At 46.3% G+C, this 21,031-nt stretch overlaps 2 protein-coding genes across 5 annotated transcripts in view; one reads left to right on the top strand and one right to left on the bottom strand.

Moving 5' to 3' along the window:
* The window catches only part of STEAP3 (STEAP3 metalloreductase), a 215,547-nt gene that overhangs the window by 142,183 nt on the left and 52,333 nt on the right, over positions 1-21,031 (bottom strand). The gene's annotated exons all lie outside the window — the stretch shown is intronic.
* Positions 1-21,031, top strand: part of C8H2orf76 (chromosome 8 C2orf76 homolog) — a 42,051-nt gene that overhangs the window by 12,129 nt on the left and 8,891 nt on the right. For both annotated transcript variants that reach the window (XM_063429149.1, XM_063429148.1), the window contains exons 4-5: positions 1,334-1,371; positions 6,253-6,334. In XM_063429149.1, coding sequence (XP_063285219.1) covers positions 1,334-1,371; positions 6,253-6,334 — 120 coding nt within the window. The remainder of the gene's footprint in view (positions 1-1,333; positions 1,372-6,252; positions 6,335-21,031) is intronic.

Here is a 21,031-nt window from a genome sequence, read left to right as displayed (position 1 = left end):
GTGCGTTGTATACGCGCTGCGTTAGGCTGTGCGTTGTGTGCGCGCTGCGTTAGGCTGTGCGTTGTATGCGCGCTGCGTTAGGCTGTGCGTTGTGTGCGCGCTGCGTTAGGCTGTGCGTTGTTTGCGCGCTGCGTTAGGCTGTGCGTTGTTTGCGCGCTGCGTTAGGCTGTGCGTTGTATGCGAGCTGCGTTAGGCTGTGCGTTGTATGCGAGCTGCGTTAGGCTGTGCGTTGTATGCGAGCTGCGTTAGGCTGTGCGTTGTGTGCGCGCTGCGTTAGGCTGTGCGTTGTGTGCGCGCTGCGTTAGGCTGTGCGTTGTATGCGCGCTGCGTTAGGCTGTGCGTTGTATGCGCGCTGCATTAGGCTGTGCGTTGTATACGCGCTGCGTTAGGCTGTGCGTTGTATGCGCGCTGCATTAGGCTGTGCGTTGTATACGCGCTGCGTTAGGCTGTGCGTTGTATGCGCGCTGCGTTAGGCTGTGCGTTGTATGCGCGCTGCGTTAGGCTGTGCGTTGTGTGCGCGCTGCGTTAGGCTGTGCGTTGTGTGCGCGCTGCGTTAGGCTGTGCGTTGTGTGCGCGCTGCGTTAGGCTGTGCGTTGTGTGCGCGCTGCGTTAGGCTGTGCGTTGTGTGCGCGCTGCGTTAGGCTGTGCGTTGTGTGCGCGCTGCGTTAGGCTGTGCGTTGTGTGCGCGCTGCGTTAGGCTGTGCGTTGTGTGCGCGCTGCGTTAGGCTGTGCGTTGTGTGCGCGCTGCGTTAGGCTGTGCGTTGTGTGCGCGCTGCGTTAGGCTGTGCGTTGTGTGCGCGCTGCGTTAGGCTGTGCGTTGTGTGCGCGCTGCGTTAGGCTGTGCGTTGTGTGCGCGCTGCGTTAGGCTGTGCGTTGTGTGCGCGCTGCGTTAGGCTGTGCGTTGTGTGCGCGCTGCGTTAGGCTGTGCGTTGTGTGCGCGCTGCGTTAGGCTGTGCGTTGTATGCGCGCTGCGTTAGGCTGTGCGTTGTATGCGCGCTGCGTTAGGCTGTGCGTTGTATGCGCGCTGCGTTAGGCTGTGCGTTGTATGCACGCTGCGTTAGGCTGTGCGTTGTATATGTGCTGCGTTAGGCTGTGCGTTGTATATGCGCGCTGCGTTTCGCTGTGCTTGTATACGCGCTGCGTTTCGCTGTGCGTTGTATACACGCTGCGCTGTGCGTTGTATATGCGTTGCATTTCGCTGTGCATTGTATATGCGCTGCGTTAGGCTGTGTGTTTTATATGCTCTGCGTTTCGCTGTGTTTTTTTATATGCTCTATTCAATACTTGTGGAATCACCTGCCAGTTCATCAATAGTAATTCTCTCTCCATACAGATAAAATGAAGATAATCCACCAGGCTCACGGATCGAAGGTATATCTACATATTTACCTGCTCTCTGCCTGTAATTTCATATAATACATGATTAGTGTAAAAAAACTAACGTATCAAACAGGAGCTGATGTATCCAATATCAAATAATAAACTATCACGCCAAAAATGGATACAAAGTGTGTAACGATAAATTGTAAATACAATGTCCCAATAAGTCACTAAGATGGAAACACTGTCACAGTGTGTTTTATGTTACAAAGTTAAAAGATAATGTAACACGAATTACACACAAAGTGCTGGCCGCTGCCGTACCGCTATAATAAATATATTCCATTCACTTTAAACCATATAGTAAGCAGAGGTAACCGATCTGTCTCCCTTATACAAGCGGTAAATGTACCAAACGACTTGGAGAGCACATAGGGAATATTAAAAAATCTCTCCAGATGTTTCAAACCGGTCTTCACCCGTTGGAGAGGAGAGAAAAGAACTTTGTAATTTCCATAGCCTCGATCAAGAACGTCTGAATAAATGCTTTCTAAATAAACCTTATCCTAATATCTGAATATACTTTATATGTCGTCTTATTATCTGCTTGTTTTTATTTCGCTTTTTTCATGCATCTTTCCATTTGTTCCATTTTTGTGCATTTGCTATATAAACTCCTCCTATTTTCTAACTACCTACCCTCCGCTATTGTTTATTGATCAGCTATTGTATTTCTATTGGTTTTGTTTTGGGGTTTATTTTATAATTCTTTCCTTGTTCTTATGAGAATTATTTTTACACGCAGGAATACGCTAAAAGATACTATGTATCATCGCGCTTTTTAAAATTCGTGTTCCATTATCTTTTAACTTTGTAACATAAAACACACTGTGACAGTGTTTCCATCTTAGTGACTTATTGAGACATTGTATTTACAATTTATCGTTACACACTTTGTATCCATTTTTGGTGTGATGGTTTATTATTTGTTCTGAATGATTGATATCGGATTCATCAGCAGGTCTTGCTTCCCGTTTTTGTATTCACAATCTGTTGGTTTTTTTGTACTTTATTTTAAGGTTTAGGATGGTAACAGCACTGTACATGCTGGGATCTCTCTGATCCCAGCGTGTACTGGCTGCCGGAGTATGATAGGAGTGTGATTGCTGTGAGCATGTTCCGTTAATGCCAGATTTGTGTAGAAATGGTGTTGCTTTTTGAAATTATTTATTTATTTATTTATTATTGCCATTTATATAGCGCCAACAGATTCCGTAGCGCTTTACAATATTATGAGAGGGGGATTTAACTATAAATAGGACAATTACAAATAAACTTACAGGAACAATAGGTTGAAGAGGACCCTGCTCAAACGAGCTTACATTCTATAGGAACGAGCTTACATTCTATAAATCATTAAATCAAGTGTACAGAATATCCGCACTAGTTATTGGCAATCAGCCCGAAAGGCGACTGATAATCTGTATTGGCATCAGCCCTGAAAAAATACTGAGTTGACCCCTACTAAATACATAGAAATACAGAATGTGATGGCAGATAAGAAGCATTCGGCCCTTCTAGTCTGCCCAATATTTCAAAATACTTTCATTAGTCCCTGGCCTTATCTTATAGTTAGGATAACCTTATGCCTATCATACGCATGCTTAAACTCCTTTACTGTGTTAAAGGGACACTCCAGGCACCCAGACCACTTCTGCTCATTAGAGTGGTCTGGGTGCCAACTCCCACTACTCCTAACCCTGCAAGTGTAATTATTGCAGTTTTTTATAAACTGCAATAATTACCTTGCAGGGTTAACTTAACCTCTAGTGGCTGTCTACTAGACAGCCACTAGAGGTCACTTCCTGATTTGTAGCAAGGCTTTTCCTTGCTAGAGCGTCGCTGGACGTCTTCACGCTGTGTGAGGACCTCCAGCGTCGCTCATTTCCCCATAGGAAAGGATTGAAAATCTTTTTCAATGCTTTCCTATGGGGAGCGCTAATGCGCAGGCGTACGTATGAGAGAGGGACCCTCCAGTGCCAGGAAAACGGATTGTTTTCCTGGCACTGGAGTTTCCCTTTAACCTCTACCACTTCAGCTGGAAGGCTATTCCATGCATCCACTACCCTCACAGTAAAGTAATACTTCCTGATATTATTTTTAAACCATTGCCCCTCTAATGTCCTCTTGTTACATAGCTGCAAAGAGATTTGGGTCCATCAAGTTCAGCCTTCTTCACATACAGGGGATACTCGAAAAATTTGAATATTGTTCATTTATTTCAGTACTGCAACTTAAAAGGGGAAACTAATATATGAGATAGACGCATTACATGCAAAGCAAGATAGTTCAAGCCGTGATTTGTCATACGTGCGATGATTATGGCTTACAGCTCATGAAAACCCCAAATCCACAATCTCAGTAAATTAGAATATTGTGAAAAGGTGCAATATTCTAGTCTCACAGTGTCCCACTCTAATCAGCTAAGTAAGTCATAACACCTGCAAAGGGTTTTTTGAGCCTTTAAATGGTCTCTCAGTCTGGTTCAGTAGGAATCACAATCATGGGGAAGGCTGCTGACCGGACAGTTGTGCAGAAAACCATCATTGACACCCTCCATAAGGAGGGAAAGCCTCAAAAGGTAATTGCTAAGGAAGTTGGATGTTCCCAAAGTGCTGTATCAAAGCACATTAATAGAAAGTTATGTGGAAGGGAAAAGTGTGGAAGAAAAAGGTGCACAAGCAGCAGGGATGACCACAGCCTGGAGAGGATTGTCAGGAAAAGGCCATTCAAAAGTTTTAGGGACTTTCTGAAGGTGTGGACTGAGGCTGGAGTCAGTGCATCGAGAGCCACCACACACAGACGGATCCTGGCCATGGGCTTCAGATGTCGTATGCCTCTTGTCAAGCCGCTCCTGAACAACAAACAACGTCAGAAGCGTCTTACCTGGGCTAAAGAAAAACAGACCTGGTCTGTTGCTCAGTGGTCCAAAGTCCTCTTTTCTAATGAGAGCAACTTTTGCATCTCATTTGGAAAGCAAGGACCCAGAGTCTGGAGGAGGAATGGAGAGGCACACACTGCAAGATGCTTGAAGTCCAGTGTGAAGTTTCCACAGTCTGTGTTGATTTGGGGATGCAGACTTAATTTTCCAGCAGGACTTGGCACCGGCCCAAAAAAGCACCAAAGCCTGGTTCAATGACCGTGGGATTACTGTGCTTGATTGGCCAGCAAACTCGCCTGACCTAAACCCCATAGAGAATCTATGGGTCATTGCCAAGAGAAAGATGAGAGACATGAGACCGAACAATGCAGAAGAGCAAAGGCCGCTATTGAAGCATCCTGGTTTTCCGTAACACCTCAGCAGTGCCACAGGCTGATCGCTTCTATGCTACGCCGCATTGAGGCAGTAATGGCTGCAAAAGGGGCCCAAACCAAGTACTGAGTCCATATGCATGCTTATACTTTTCAGAGGTCCGATATTGTTCTATGTACACTCCATGTTTTATTGATTGCATGTAATATTCTAATTTACTGAGATTGTGGATTTGGGCTTTTCATGAGCTGTAAGCCATAATCATCGCACGTATGACAAATCACGGCTTAAACTACCGGTATCTTGCTTTGCATGTAATGCGTCTATCTCATATATTAGATTCCCCTTTTACGTTGCATTACTGAAATAAATGAACTTTTGCACGATATTCTAATTTTTCGAATATCACCTGTATGTTTTTGCTGTTGATCCAAAAGAAGGCAAAAACCCCAGTCTGAAGCGCTTCCAATTTTGCAACAAACTAGGAAAAAAATCCTTCTTGACCCCAAAACAGCAGTCCGATGTCTCCTTGGATCAAGCAGCTATTACCCCACTAATTAGAAATTATATCCCTTTGCAAGTATTATCTTTTTGCAAGTATTTATCTAATTGCAGTTTAAACATCTGTACGGACTCTGATAAAACCACCTCTTCAGGTAGAGAATTCCATATCCTTATTGCTCTTACTGTAAAAAAAACCTTTTCTTTGCCTTAGATGAAATCTCCTTTCTTCCAGTCTAAATGTGTGACCTCGTGTCCTATGTAAAGCCCTGTTTATGAATAGATTTACAGATAATGGTTTGTACTGGCCCCGAATATATTTGTATAATGTTATCATATCCTCTCTGAGGCGCCGTTTTTCCAACTAAAGAAACCTTTCTTCGTAACTAAAATGCTCCCTTTCCTTTTATCAATTTTGTAGCTCGTCTCTGCACTTTTTCTAGTGCCATGATATCCTTCTTTAGAACAGGTGCCCCAAATTGCACAGCATACTCAAGGTGTGGTCTTACCAGCGATTTATAAAGAGGCAAAATTATATTTTCATCCCGAGAATTTATGCCCCTATTTATAAATGACAAAACCTTACTGGCCTTAGCAACGGCAGATTGACATTGCATATTGCTACCTAATTTGTTGTCTATAACAATTCCCCAAATCCTTCTCGTGTGTGGTTATCCCTAGTTCACTACCATTTAGGGTGTATTTGCTTGTGCATTCTTGACCCCGAAGTGCATAACTTTGCATTTCTCAACGTTAAATTTCATCTGCCATTTTAGTGCCCAGTCCCCCAATCTATCCAAATCCCTCTGCAGCAAAGCAATATCCTGCTCACATTTTATTACTTTACAGAGTTTTGTCATCTGCAAACACTGAAACATGGCTTTCAATGCCTGGTAGTGGTAGTTTTTCTTCTTTTAAAAATACGCAGTAAACCGTATTGCCATGGCTGTGAGGTCCTATTAGTCTTAATGCATGAGAGTGGAACTATGAGTCTGGATGTGTGTGATTCTTGGATTTATCGAGGGGTGAGTGGTTCCTTCTTGAGGGAGCTTCGAATTAGGGTTTGTACCCTGAGTGCAGTACCAACATCTTTTATACTACCTTGCCTTTTCCTGTAGACCAATGAATTGGTGGTGGGTTTGGAAGAAGACAACAAACTGATTCTACATGAAGAACACACTCTACGACAGGCAGGAGTGGGTAAGAGGATTTATTTAAAAGCGTATTTCTGTTATTAATAAATGGCTGTGTTAATAACCAATTTCATCAATTGTTTCAGCAGTAAACTGCTGTGCCATGTTCGAGTCGGCCACCCTCCAGTCTGCACCCTGTAGGTGGGAATGTGTAACTGTACTGGTTTCATAGTAGTTATAGTCCATATTCCTTGTGCGATGCTATATAATATGATAGTGATAACACAGTGTCTGTATGGAGTCACAAGAAAATCTCTTCATCTTCCTTTTGCTAAATGCAAGTAACTTTTTTTTTTTTTATAAATTCTTTATTTATAAAGTTTTCAGTTTTCTTTTGTTTTTCTGGGGGGTGGGGATACAGAAGAGGAAGAGGGAGTAGACCGTTACAGTTTGTATCATACAGCGTGTGCATTAGTTTTTCTTGCCATTTCCAATACATTTGGTTACATCATTCTTTTGGGTGTTTGCGTTTATGTGTGTATTTACCCGTTGCTTCCTTTGTGTTCTACGTGGTATTTTCATTGTCTACTGGATGGGGTGGGGTACAGAAAGAAAAGGGGAAGGGGGGGTAGGGTACCCTGTTGTTTTGCCCTTTAGTCTTTAATCTCATGTAATATCTTCTTGCTAGGTTTTGGGTCGTGTTTGTCGTGTACCTTTCGGTTACATGAGTTTACGGGTAGGTAGGTTTGGATTGTTGGGTTGTAGCACTTCTCTTTGGTGTCCGTGGGTGTGGAAAGGTGTGGGTTGAGGGGCGTGTGTACGATTGTTCGTCTCTGTCGCTTGTGAGCTTGTGTAGCCTTTTGGATGGTATGTGTGTGGTCTTCTTTGTTGTTGTTTAGTGTTGTGTTATAGTTTCGATCTGGAGTGTGTTGGGGTTGCGTTGTGCGTCCCTTGGGATAGGCCGTTTTGTCTTGCTCCCCTTTGGTTAGAGGGTGGCTATTTGTCATTTGCCCTAAGTGAACTGTTCCATGTGTTCACTTTCTCCCCCTTTTGCTTACGTGGTTCTGGAGTGGTTTTGCCCTTTGTTATTTTCTTGGTGTTTTCGGGTGTCGGTTGTTAGTAATTAGTCTCCTTATGAAGGGGTGGTTTGTGTGGTTAGTGGGTGGGTTTTGCATCGGGGGATGTGTTATGAGTTGACCCATGTCTTGCGGTAAGTGTGTCTGTTGCATCAACGTGTGGGAATTGTCCCCTTCCTGGTGTTTAAGGTAGGGTTGGGAATTCGTAGAACCAAGGGTCCCAAATCTTGTTGAAGTGTTTGGTTGTGTCATGTAATAGGGCGGACATTTCGTCCATTTTTATGGTGTCTTTGATTTTCCGCTTGATTGTGTCTATTGTTGGAGTATCCGGGCTCCCCCATTTTTCTGCAATTGCTCTTCTAGTGGCCAGGGCAATTTTGGCGATGAGTTTGTTTTGGGCCCTTGGAGTGCCTGCCAGGGGTTTGGACAAGAGCCATATCCATGGGTCCATTGGGATGTTTGTATGTAAGACCTGTGATACCATGGTGGCTGTCTGTTGCCATAGCTGCGCTGTGTGGGGACACTCCCACCACATGTGGAGGTACGTTCCCTTCTGTCCACAACCCTTCCAGCATGCATCGTCATCTGACCTGCCCATCTGTTTGAGTTTTAGGGGGGTGAAACTCAACAAGCGTCTTGTAAGCTTGTTCTTTATGGTTAACGCATATTGAGATGGTAGCTGTGGCTTCCCATATATCTGCCCAGTCTGATGGGTCTTCCTCCGGGCCTATGTCCCTCTCCCAAGCCGACACGTATGTGAGTGCTCCGTCTTTAATGTGTTGTATTATGTGTGAGTATATCTCTGAGATTTGGCCTTTACATGCTGGTGTTTGTAAGCATTGTTTTTCAAACAGCGTCTTCATTCTGGTCCCCCCCCCCTGTTTTATTGTCGGTGTTTCCAGAAAGCTCTTTATTTGTAAGTGGCGGAACATGTCAAAGGTGCAGAAAGGAGTGGTTTGTGGAAGTTCTGTGAATGGGATCGGTTGGCTGTCTTTGTAGAAGTGGTATAGCCTAGTGAGGTCATTATCTTCGAAGCGGGTAAAATCTTTGGGCGTCATGCCCGGTGGGAATTGTGTGTTCCAAAGTATGGGGGTTAGCGGTGATGGTTGGGTTGTCATTCCACTGTTCCGTGTTATTTTATCCCATATCTTGATAGTATTTAGGATTGCTGGGGATGTTTGGGGTAGGGGGGGTCTCGCCGGTCCGGGTAGCCATATATACATGGAGGGGAAATCCCTGCCAAAAATGTCGTGTTCTAAATCGACCCATCTCTTTGTCCCTGCTGGTACATGCCAATTCTGTGCTTGTGTTAATTGTGCCGCCTGATAATAGTGGGTGAGGTGTGGTAGGCCTAGACCGCCTTGTTTGTTGGGTATGTATAGGGTTTGTCTTTTTATTCTGGCGCGTCTGTTAGCCCATATAAATTTATCAATCTGAGTTTGCAACTGTTTGAAATCTGTGGAGCGTATTGGGATCGGAAGAGTTTGGAACAGGTATAAAAGTCGCGGTAAGGCATTCATTTTGACAGATGCCAACCGTCCTAGCCAGGATATCGGCATATTTTGGCATCTCTCTATGTCGCGGGCGATGTTTTGTATCGTGGGTGTGTAATTCAGGTCGTAGCAGCGTGAAAGGTCTGCCGGGATGGTTATACCCAGATATTTTATATGAGTGAGTGTGAGGTCGAAAGGGTATATGTCGTGTATGGCTGTCTTGGTGGTGGGGTCTATGTGTATTGGGAGGGCCTCTGTTTTGTTGATGTTGAGCTTGTATCCCGAGACCTTGGCGTATGCGTTTAGGGCGTCGAGGAGTGGTGGTAGGGATGTTGCTGGTTCTGTGATTGTGAGGAGCAGGTCGTCTGCATATGCCGCCGTTTTATATTCTTCTTTACGTATTTTCATTCCTTTTACGTCCCTATTGAGTCTGAGAGTTTGTAGGAGTGGTTCTAGGGACAAAGCGAAGAGCACTGGGGAGAGTGGACATCCCTGACGTGTACCGTTATGGATTGTGAAGGTCGGGGGGTGTGTGAGCGGGAGGAGGAGGTGAGCTTGTGGTGAGGCATAGAGTACTTGTAAAGCTTTTATGAATCTTTGTGGGAGTCCGAATTTTTCTAAGGTGGCGAATAGGAAGGGCCATAACTGTCAAATGCCTTTTCTGCGTCCAGTGATGGGAAGAGAGCTGGGATGTGTTTCGTGTGGGCTGTCCAGATGAGGTTATATGTCCGTCTTGTATTGTCGCTTGCCTGTCGTGTCGGTATGAAGCCCACTTGATCTGGGTGTATTAGTTTGGGTAGGTTGGGACTTAGGCGGTCTGCGAGGATTTTGGTGAATAATTTAATATCCACATTTAGGAGTGAGATTGGTCGGTAGTGTCCAGGTTCGAGATTTGTTTTATTAGGTTTGGGTAGGAGGCATACATTCGCTTGTAGCATTTCTTTCGGTAGTTGGTCTCCCTGCAGTATGGTGTTGTATAGTGTGCAAAGGTGTGGGATTAGGATGGGGGCGAATGTCTTGTAATATAACCCCGTGAACCCGTCTGGGCCTGGGCTCTTGTTGGGTTTTAGCGCTTTTATCTTTCCTGCGAGTTCTTCTGGTGTTATGGGGCTTGCTAGGGCCTGTGCCGCTTCTGTGGCTAGAGAGGGTAGTGGTACTTGGGTTAGGTATTGGTCTATTAGTGTTTTGGCCATTGTAGGGTGGTGTCGTGTTTCTGGAGAGTGGTCATATAGGGTTCTGAAGTAGTCTTGAAAGATTCTGGCGATTCTTTCAGGAGCTTCTGTGATTTCCCCACTTGGGGTAGTTATTTTATGTATCTGTTTATTTTCGTGACGTTGTTTGAGTTTGCGGGCGAGCAATGTGTCAGCTTTGTTAGCTTTGTCATAGTAAAGCTGTTTTGTCCAGAGTAGCGCTTTGGTCGAGTCTTTCGCCATGTATTCTTTAATCTTGGTTTGGCAATTTTTGATTTGCTCGTTAAGCTCTTGTGTTGGGTCTATTTTATGTTTGGCCTCCAGGGATCTTAAGGTTTGCAATGTTTGTTCTAGGAGAGCTACCTGCTTTTTTTTGTGTATCGTTGCTTGGTTAATTAAGGCTCCCCTAATTACAGCTTTGTGTGCTGCCCAGAGGTTCCCTTCGGAGGTTGCAGTGTCTTTGTTAATTTGGAAGTATTCAATTATGGCTTTGTCAATCGATTGTCTGATCAGTGGGTTGTGTAAGAGGAGTGGGTTTAGGCGCCATGTCCAGGGTCTCGCCGTTCCTGGTAGGTTAAGCGTTAGTGTTATTTCGGCATGGTCTGACCATGTGATGGGGCCTATTGCTGTGTTTTGAGCCATGGGCGCCAGTGATGGTGATATGAGAAAGAGGTCTATACGGAAGTGTGATTGGTGTGGGTGCGAAAAGAAGGTGTAGTCTAGGGCTGTGGGGTGCTTGGCTCTCCATGCGTCTATGAGGCGTGTGCGTGAGATGAATGCTGAGAGTAGTTTATCTGCTTTTGCTGTTGGTTGTCTATTTTGCCTGTGTGATTGTGGTCGGCGTCTGTCTACTGTGGGTGATGGGGTGGCGTTGAAGTCGCCGCCGATTATGGAGTGGTGGGAGGGGAAGAGGGCTAGGTGAGCCTGTAATGTTTGCCAGAATGTGTTAGTTGGGGTGTTTGGCGCGTACAGGGTGGTGAAAGCATATGAGTGTGTGCCTATCTTGCCTGCGACTGTGAGGTATCGGCCTTGTGGGTCCGCTACTGTCCGTTGTATGGAGAGGGGGCATGATTTCCGTAGCACAATGGCTACCCCGTTGTGTTTCTCTAGTGGAGAGCTGGCAAAGTGGTTGATTTTGTAGTGTCGGCTCAGGAGGGGGAACTGTTTGGCCCGAGTGAAGTGCGTTTCCTGTAGTAGGAGTACGTTGGCTTTGGTTCTGTTTGCCCATCTCATAAGCTGGTGTCTCTTGGAGGGGCTGTTCAGGCCTTTGCAATTGATTGATAGGCAGGTCAGAGTGGCTGGCATGCTGGTTGGTGCTGCAATGGTCCTTGCGTGTGGGTTGTCTTCCTGCTTGGGGTCGCGTTGGTGTGTGGTGCGTGAGTTTTTGGTAGGGAGGAGGGGGGTTGGATTGGGGTGTGGATGAGAAGTGCTATTGGGGGAAGGTATGTGGGTGGTGTGGGAAGGGTTGTACCAATGGGGCTGGTGGGTGGAGGTGTCAGGTAGGGCCTGGTCTTACCGGTCAGTTGCCAGGCGTCGAGTGGGCGGTGTGGGTCGCGTTTGTCAGTGGTTAGTATGTATGCGTGTGGTTGCCTTTATGTTTTGGTGTGTTCCGAATGTGGATAGTTGTGTTTGGTCGTTTAGAGTATGTGGGGAGGGAAGCAGTAGTGTGACAGTGTGTCGCTCTCTTCTCTACCCCGGGTGTGTGGTATCGTCTCCGTAAGTGCAGTGTGCTTGGGGTGGAATATCTAGTTATGCTTTGTATTAGTACAGGGCTATCTCTAGGGTTTGTGTGCTTGGCGTAAGTCTGAGGCTTTTGCGTTTGTTTGCATGCTTTTGGGTCGTCCAGTGTGGGGTCTTTGTTTTGTCAGTGTATCTGTGTTGGGGTTTTGTTTGTGCTAGTTTTCGGTGGTTATCTCTTTTTTTTCGATGTTATTCTTCTTGTGTTTGTTTTCTTGTGTGTGTGGTCATGCTGCGTCTGTTTGGAGGTTGTGTATTAGTGTACGTTGTGGCGTATTTGTGGTCGTGGCCGGTGAGTAGTGTTAACTAACCTGCCCTTGTCTGTCGGTCCTTATGTTCCAGTGTGCGAGCTGGTGTTCTGTCATCGGGCTGCCAAGTTTCGTTTGGGGTGTTGGTGTAACACTTGTATCATAACTTTAACAAAAATATACAACATGTTATCAAAACGTTTGAACATCATATATATACGTATATATTTCTATAATAGGCTCTTGGTGTCTGTACCTCGTGTGCCCATGGTGGGTGTCTGGGTACTGGTTGGGTTGTAATGGGGTGTTTCGTATTGTGCATGCTAGTGTCGTACGTCAGCACCCCGTTTCCCCCATTTTCCTAGCCCCCATTTGCCCAGGTGTGGTTTGTGCATATTGTGTTCCTGGCTTAGCTATTGCCTGGGACTTCTGCTATTTGGTGGGGTTTTTCTTTTCTTTTCCCTCGATCTCCCACTATTTGCGTTTGTGGTACGTGGTATGGTTCCCTGTGCTCTGGTTGGTGTTGCGTGGGGTTTCCCAGAGCTTCTTTTGTTGTTGATGATGATGAGGCCCCCTTCCTCCCTGCCTTAGAGGCTTGGAACCATCTAGGCCCTCTGGGCTTCAATGGTTGTTTGGAAGTGTCGCCTTCAAGGCTTGATCTTTGATCTAATTTTGGTCGTTAGGCATGGACTCGTGTTTTTGCCTGTATTTTGGCAGCCGCTAATTTTTAATGTAGTATGAGAGTCCAGGCTCTTGGTGGCTGTTTTGAGGGGGTTAATTTTGTAGCGTGTCCTGTGCCCTCTGCCTAGTGCCTCTGTTTCCCCTACTTGTAGGGATCGGTACCCCCGTATCCCAGGTGTGATCTGTGAGGCCCGTTTTTCCTTACTTTCCTACCTCTGTTTTGCTTGTCTGCGAGTCAGGGCTTGGCGTGTGCTGACAATTCCCCGTTATTTGCGCGTCATGTGCTTGGTGCGGGGTTACCGTTGTAAGACCATTATTGCAGTGAGCTTTTAGTACAGGTTTCATGGGGGGTTGCTGCCCTACATTTAGCGGGTGCCGGTCTTAATGGGTGTAGAGTGTACCCAGCCTGTGTATGTCTTTCAGCGTGTTAACCTCGGCTGATGCCTAGCCGCGCTATTGTACACCAGTATTTCTTGGTTCCCATTGTGCGTTTAGTGGGTAAGTGCGTTGGTCCCCCTGAGGGGGTTCGAAACCCTTGTTGGCTTGTTAGGTGGGTGTGCGGCACCCCGAGCCTGGTTTGTACCCTGTAGCGGCAGCCTTACTGACTTGGTTATGTTTAGCATAAACATGAACATAAATATTAACAAACATTAACCTCTTATTTAAGCATAACAGTGTATAACAACATATATACTACCGGCCTTGTAGTGTTTTGTAGTGTCCTTATTCCCGGTTCAGAGCGTGAGTGCCGAGACTCAGGTAGAGTTTTATGAAAGAGTCCTGTGCGCGCCAGGCGCTGCCGTTCAAGTGTCTCTTTGTGGATGCTCTTGCGAGGCCGTCGGAGTTTTCTTCTTTGGCTGTGTGTGCGCCATGTTTGCGCGGGAACCGCTTCGTCGGCTTGAGTTTTCATTCCTGGTAAGTTGAGGGTCCGCCGTTGGGTACCGCAGTTGTATCCCCAGATGTGTTGCGAAGTCTCGCATGTCTGAGACTTGGTGGAGGGAGTAGGTTTGATCCCCTTTCTTCACCGTTATTCTGAAGGGGTGCCCCCACGTGTAGCGCCAGCCGGTTTCCAGTAAGGCTGTGGGGAGGGGCTTAAGATCCCGGCGTTTCCGTAGTGTTGAGGGGGCCAAGTCCTGGTAAAATTGAAGCTGTTGCCCTTGGTATGTCGGTGGGTGCTCTCTGGCTGCCTTCATAAGTTGTTCTTTCACCGGGAAATGTAGCAGTTTGACGATGATGTCTCTTGGTGTGTTCGAGTTAGGGAACGGGGGTCTCAGTGCCCTGTGGGCTCTTTCAATGTAAATATCTTGCCCTGGGGTGTCCGGTAGCAGGGACTGGAATACTGCTGTGATGGTGGGGAGTATCGCCTCCGGCAGGACAGATTCTGCTAGGCCTCTGATGCGTATGTTTTGCCTTCGAGACCTATTATTCAGGTCTTCTAATCCGTCTTCCAGAAATAAGATTCTGTCTTTTAGTGTCCCCATATCTCTGTTGTGGTCCATCACTTGTGTTTGCGTTTCTTTAAGTGCGCGTTCTGTATCGCCGGTGCGTGAGGCCAGCGCCTCGATGTCGCCCTTGAGGCCTGCTATTTGCTTTTCAAGGGCCGCCGTGGTGTAAGCCTTGATGTCTGCCGATGTTTCTTTCAGCATTTTCCGGAGGTCCTCTTTAGTGAGGGGTGTCGTGTGGGTGCTCTCGAGCTCACTCTCTTCTGAGTCGGAGCCAGAGTTTCCTTGGCTTTGGGCCCAAGATGGCTGCCTGCCTTCCTTTGTGCGGAACATCGTGGCTACGGACTGGGTTGAATCCTTTTTCTTTTTGGAGCCCCCCATGTGAGTGTGGTCGCTGTCTGTGGGTAATTTGGTACCTTTTTTGCACCTTTGTGGAGGCTGATGGATGCGGATTTTGTGCCCGGGGTGAGAGAGCTGAGGGAACACACGTCCTACTCCATTGACAGTTAGGCTCCGCCCCCTCATGCAAGTACCTTTTAATGTTAATTTAAGCAAAATAAGAAAGAGGTGATTCACAAATTAACAATATAAATAAAATTATTCCCTGCCCCCCTCCCCCACTGTGTACAGCCTCTTCACACATCAGCCAAATCAGCAAGATTTCCAAATTGTAGGAAATAAAGTTGTGATGGACCGTCTGGCACCCCAACGGGGTGCCTCCGCCAATTGCTGCTTCCTAGTCGCCCTGAGTACTATAAGCACCGCACCAGTCACCATAAGCACCGTAGCCCCTTAGCCGCTGCAGCTTGGCTGGGGTCTCTCCGTCCCCTCCCACCCTGGGCCTCTCCTCCAAGACAGTATAGCAGGTCTGGCTGTGTAGTTTTTACAAGAGCCAGTGATTATAGCCAGTATAGTAATCCGAAGCTGGTATAGCAATCACGCAATGAGGCTGTGTGTTGATCAGAGACGTATCTTCTGCGAGGCAAACAAGGCATCTGCCTAGGGCAGCACAATCCTAAATACACCACTGGTGTTGAGGGTTAAGTAGACTGACTTCAATGTGACCACACTTGGCCTTTAATGAAAATCTCCATACAAAGGGTACTCCTAACTGGACCTGATGAAAGACTGAATTACAAAGTCACAGAACAATACATGACACTGCCATACATAATCGGACAATCCCTCCTCTGGGCCTGGGCGATAAATCGATCAGGAACTGTACTAATCTAATCCAATTATCTACAAGTACAGAAAAACTATTTTTTTCCCCAATACCCCAAAAGTACCCCCAAAACACATAAAATCCCACAAGTTACATCCCCTGATAGCCCTGATCTGGATGACCAACATATCCAAAAATCACCCAGATCGGTTCAGGAATTTCCTGTTTATTTGACCGACCGCAGGCATGGTCCCATGCCCAAAACAGTTCCAGAGAATCAGGGCTTGTGGTCGGTCTAGTTTGGTAGTTTGAAAACGAACAAACTACCGTACAGAGTCAATAGTCTTACCCTGGAGCTTGTTCCCCTCATCCAGATGAACGATCCCACCGAACAGTGGCCTTCTAAGTTTTATAGAAACGAACGCATGCGATGATGGAAGTCCAGCGGTGTTCGAGAGTTTGTGTCCGATTTTAGTTCAATGAGGCTCATGCCCAAACACCGCTGCCTGCATTCATGCAAACAAGATGGCGGCCACCTTGTGATTGTCCATAGGCATTGCGGCCACCCAGACAAACAATTAGAACACTGCGGTGAGAAATGTTCCAAGTTGTTAATAGGTGTTAAAGGGACACTATAGTCACCTGAACAACTTTAGCTTAATGAAGCAGTTTTGGTGTATAGAACATGCCCCTGCAGCCTCACTGCTCAATCCTCTGCCATTTAGGAGTTAAATCTCTTTGTTTATGAACCCTAGTCACACCTCCCTGCATGTGACTTGCACAGCCTTCCATAAACACTTCCTGTAAAGAGAGCCCTATTTAGGCTTTCTTTATTGCAAGTTATGTTTAATTAAGATTTTCTTATCCCCTGCTATGTTAATAGCTTGCTAGACCCTGCAAGAGCCTCCTGTATGTGATTAAAGTTCAATTTAGAGATTGAGATACAATTATTTAAGGTAAATTACATCTGTTTGAAAGTGAAACCAGTTTTTTGTTTTTTTTCATGCAGGCTCTGTCAATCATAGCCAGGGGAGGTGTGGCTAGGGCTACATAAACAGAAACAAAGTGATTTAACTCCTAAATGACAGTGAATTGAGCAGTGAAATTGCAGGGGAATGATCTATACACTAAAACTGCTTTATTTAGCTAAAGTAATTTAGCCCCTCCAAGAACCAGTGGCGAGGTTCTGTTCGCCACATATCTTCCCTATCGAGGGGAGACTAACCAGGTACCTGACCTCCTGTCGGTCGGTACCTGAGTTAGTAGAGTAGCCCACCCATAAGCTACTCCTTATGGTTGCTTCTGGTGGCTTCTGTAGTCCGTCTCTGACCTGTATGTCCCCAGCGGTCAAGTGGGCATCTGGTATTCCTGGTCTCTGGTTGCTCTCCTGCTTGTAGTTGGGGTTACTCGGTGGGCAGAGACCAGCTGTGCTCTTCCCCGCAGACAGGGTCACAGCTGGGTAGTTGAGAGGGTCGCCAGGTCCTGGATTAAGGACAAGGGGAGGGCAGAGGCCAACTGCGCTCTGCCCTGGTGCCAGCGCTTCTTCTGGGAGGACTGGTGCATAGTTGTGCCCTGTAACAAGGGGGCCAATGGGTATTGCAGTCTCATCCACTAACCCCAGGACCTGGTTGGTAATCTGTTGTGGAGAGGAGAGATCGCCTACCTCCTTCTCCTGGTATTCCCGCGGGGTTGGTTGGGTATCTGGATTGGCCGTCCAGTATCCCTGTAGGTCTGCTGCAGTGACCGCGGCCCCATCTGTACCATTGGGGTCAGGGGTGCTGTCCCCCAGTAGTTGGGGAGAGAGACCAGCTGTCTCCTCTCCCGGTATCTCCGGCTGCCGCTGGGGAGAGGGACCGGTTGTCCCGTTTCCCTGTAAGGTAAGCTGCCGCTGGGGAGTTGGACAGACTGTTCCTACTCCCGGCAACTCTGGCTGTAGTTGGGGATTTGGGCTGGCTGCCCAGCATCCCTGTAGGGCCAGTAGAGCGACTTCGGTCACATCTCCACCTACCAGTTGGGGATCCTCACGGAACCAGTCTGTAAGGTCCCCCTGTAATTGGGAAGAGGGACCAGCTGTCTCCTCTTCCAGTATATCTGGCTGCCTCTGGGAGTATGACCGACTGTCCCTACTCCCAGTAACTCTGGCTGTAGTGCTGCCCAGCATCCCTGTAGGGCCAGTGGAGAGACCTCGGTTCCATCTCCACCTGCCGCCTGGGGTTCTTCCCAGGACCAGTTGATGAGGTACTTTACTTATAGAGCTGGTGGTAGAGCAGGGCGTACCTCCGCCAGGTCTCTCCAGCTGTAGGTTTAGGTCTGCCACCCAGCTCTGCCTGTAGGGTATGTTTGGGCCGAATTGAGCTGAGCAAGTGTTGGTAATCCTGCTCTAGCCATGATTCCATGTTGGCCAGACGGATCAATATAATAAAACATTACAGGAACCCCACAATTCTTATATCCCCGAAGAGCCTGGGTCTGAGCGCACAGCATATTCGAAAAGCGCTCAGATTGGTTCGGTGGAACGGGATCGCTAATCAGTAGAAGTTTTGACTGACTGGCCACGAGGTGATGCCCCAAAAGAGTTCCAGAGAATCTAGGGCAGTGGTCGGTCTTCGTTCGGGAGTTCCTGGACGAACGCTCCCCCTGGCTCTGGTAGTAAATGCTCCCCCCCAGTTGGTAGATCCTAGTCTGGAAAGTATACAGGCAACAGTACCATCCTGACCGGGGTTCACGAGAACGTGTAGCTGACATTAGTTCTACGCACTCAATGACCAAGTACTACTACCTGTTTTCAGGAGACAAAATGGTCCATGCACTGGACCATCTGCGTTTGATTATATGAACTGCGGCCGCCCAGGGAAAGCACTTGAGTTCGGTGTTCTAAGTCAATAAAGCAATGAAGAGGGGGACCACACAAGGTCCGTTCAGTTCTCGAACAAGGGGATACGGTATTGTTCGGGAAAACGAAACATGGGTTCGGGCAACCTCAGGGACTGATACCTGGTCCGCCACAATGTGTTTTTTTGAGGCAAATTAAATAATCCAGTGAAAGCACATATACAGTAAATAGTATGTCAGAGGTAACACGTAGCATACACATAGACATTACCTCAGGTATTTTTTTAAAATAGTCGAGTACGTTTATTATTTTACAGAGAGCGTAATGGATGTATTGAATAGCCCTTCAGCTAAGTTGGTAGAGGATAACACAGTGAAGGAGTTTAGGCACAAGGCTATCCTAACTATAAGATAAGGCCAGGGTAATGAAAGTATTTAGAAAATTGGGAAGACTAGATGGGCCGAATGGTTCTTATCTGCCGTCACATTCTGTTTTTAAGGTGTCTCAGTGCAACGTGAGAATAAAAAATATCAACAAATGCGAATTATCAAATCGGATACTTAGTACCAGATTTGATAAAGACCAATCAGACTTGGATTAGGAGCCAATGGTGTGTAAAGACCACCGAGAGGATACAATGCCACTTGCTGGGTTACTTTCTAGATGTAAAAATATAGAATAAAAACTAATCACAGAAAGAAACAGAGCAAAATGTAAGCATTGATTTAAGGCCTGGATAATCGGAGTTGTAGTTTGCAAATTACATTCCTCCAATTCCAGAGCTGGGTAGGAAGCCCGCTTAAGGGGGCACTGTGAAAGGACCATAGAAAGGCTTTATCCCAGCCCCACCCCTGTTTTCCACGGGCCCAGCTACATAATGTCCTTCCCTGTTAGGCGTCTGTGCAGGAGCGAGAGTGAAGAATTGGTCATCTTCTCTGTATGATACTACCCAGCTGTGGATGGTGTAGCGGGTGCACCCGGTCGGTTCTTAGTCCAGGTGTTATCCACTGATTGGTGTGATGGCTGCACCCGGTATCTGTGTCTCAGGTCTCCTTCCCCGCTTACTTACTTACTTACTAGAGACCCCATGCTGGGGGTCTGTGTATATAAGCTGGCTATTGGGCCATAATAAAACATTCTTCTTGTACCCTTCATCAAGTCTGGCTGATGTTTGTATATATCAGAGCTATAATCACTGCTTCACTTGGGACTCAGGAGATTTAAAACGAATGTACTCAGAGTATACTCGGAGTATAGGGGATCCGTTACAGTCGTGTTTCAAATGACTGGTGCACCATAGTATGAGGGAGCTTCCCTCGTTTAGAATCCAAAGTTAGCCTTAGCTCCCAGAACTACCGTTTCCGTGTGTTACGAATATGTCCGCCTTTAATTGGCACCAGCTACGGCATCGGAGCATAAACCTGCACCGGTAGTCAGAAAATAACACTCAGATCACTGGCAATATGGACGAATTTTATGTCCTGGCAGAGTTTCTAAAAAACTGTGCGTCCATATAGCTCCGGCTTCCCATAACTCCGTCCCTCCAGATGTTGCTGAACTACAACTCCCATGATTCTCAGCCTATCTATTTCATTCATAGAATCATGGGAGTTGTAGTTCAGCAACATCTGGAGGGCCGGAGTTTGGGGATGCCTGGTCTAGCTCGATGGTCAGGCCCCATTCAGGTATGTGAGTGTATTTAACCCATAATACAGATTAAAGAACAGCACACATAAAAATACCGTGCATGATCTCTGTGTGCCCCCAATTCCATTTTTGTCTTTGCAAAGTATTTTTAACCCAATCAGCCACTGTGCAAATGTCCCTGAGCTGCTAGTAACGTGGGCATTAAAACATTTTCTCATTCTAAGAAATGATCACTTACCACTCCCTTACAATATAAATAAAATGTTGCTATTGGCTGAACATTGTAGATATTGCCAGAGGAGGGCAGTATAACGCTTCCGGCTGAGTCTTTCTAATTATCTGTTACTGGCGATTTGTTAACCCTTTCCTTACTGGTGGCGAATCGCTACGTACAGAAAATGCCTCCTGCCGACGGTGTTTAGCTGAATACTTTGAGTGCCAGAGATTGCCCAACTCATTATCCAAGGAGAGGCTTTTATTAATGTGATAAAGGGTGCAGCATGTACAAACATATGGCTGGATTAATCTGCTGCAGGCGTACGCCTGGGACGCAATCCAAATAGCCATCAATTAAAGAAAGGAGGCGCCAAACACTGCAGATACCAGAGTGGGATATCTAGATCTAGGGAACCTGGTACACTTCGAATGTCCCATTATCTGTTCGGACTTTCCATAGAGACCTGAGCTCAGTGAAGTTCTTTTCTTCCAATGACTGCTGTTTAGTGCATATAGCCTGTTGTTCATGTCCACAGAGGGCCCCCGGTCTCCTCCATTAAATTGGCAGGAAATAAAAATGGGGACACCGTGTTGGCACTGTGTATGTGGCTTCTGCTACGTCTGAGAAAATGGGAATGTGACACCAGCGGGCCAGTCCTAGGTTGATAATCCATTCTTTATTGTCTACATTAAAACACAGGGAGAACAAAACTAAAATCGTAAAAAGCAAAGTTAGCATTTAGTAATTATAAAAAAAAAAACAGAGTGAGGAAGACAGACAGATCTATAAGATTAGGCAGAAAGAGGCTAAGCAAGTTATAAGAGCTTCCAAATCACACACAGAAGAGAAAATAGCACAGTCAGTAAAAAAAGGGGGACAAAACTTTTTTTAGATACATAAATGAGAAAAGAAAAGTAAAACAAGGATTAGTTAGATTAAAAACAAAGAAGGAAGGTATGTAGAAGAGGATAAAGGTCTAGCTGACTGCCTCAATGAATATTTTTGTTCGGTATTTACAGCTGAAAATGAAGGAAA

The sequence above is a fragment of the Pelobates fuscus genome, chromosome 8 (genome assembly GCF_036172605.1).
Source record: "Pelobates fuscus isolate aPelFus1 chromosome 8, aPelFus1.pri, whole genome shotgun sequence".
Classification (NCBI taxonomy): domain Eukaryota; kingdom Metazoa; phylum Chordata; class Amphibia; order Anura; family Pelobatidae; genus Pelobates; species Pelobates fuscus.
This window is presented reverse-complemented; position numbering and strand designations above follow the sequence as displayed.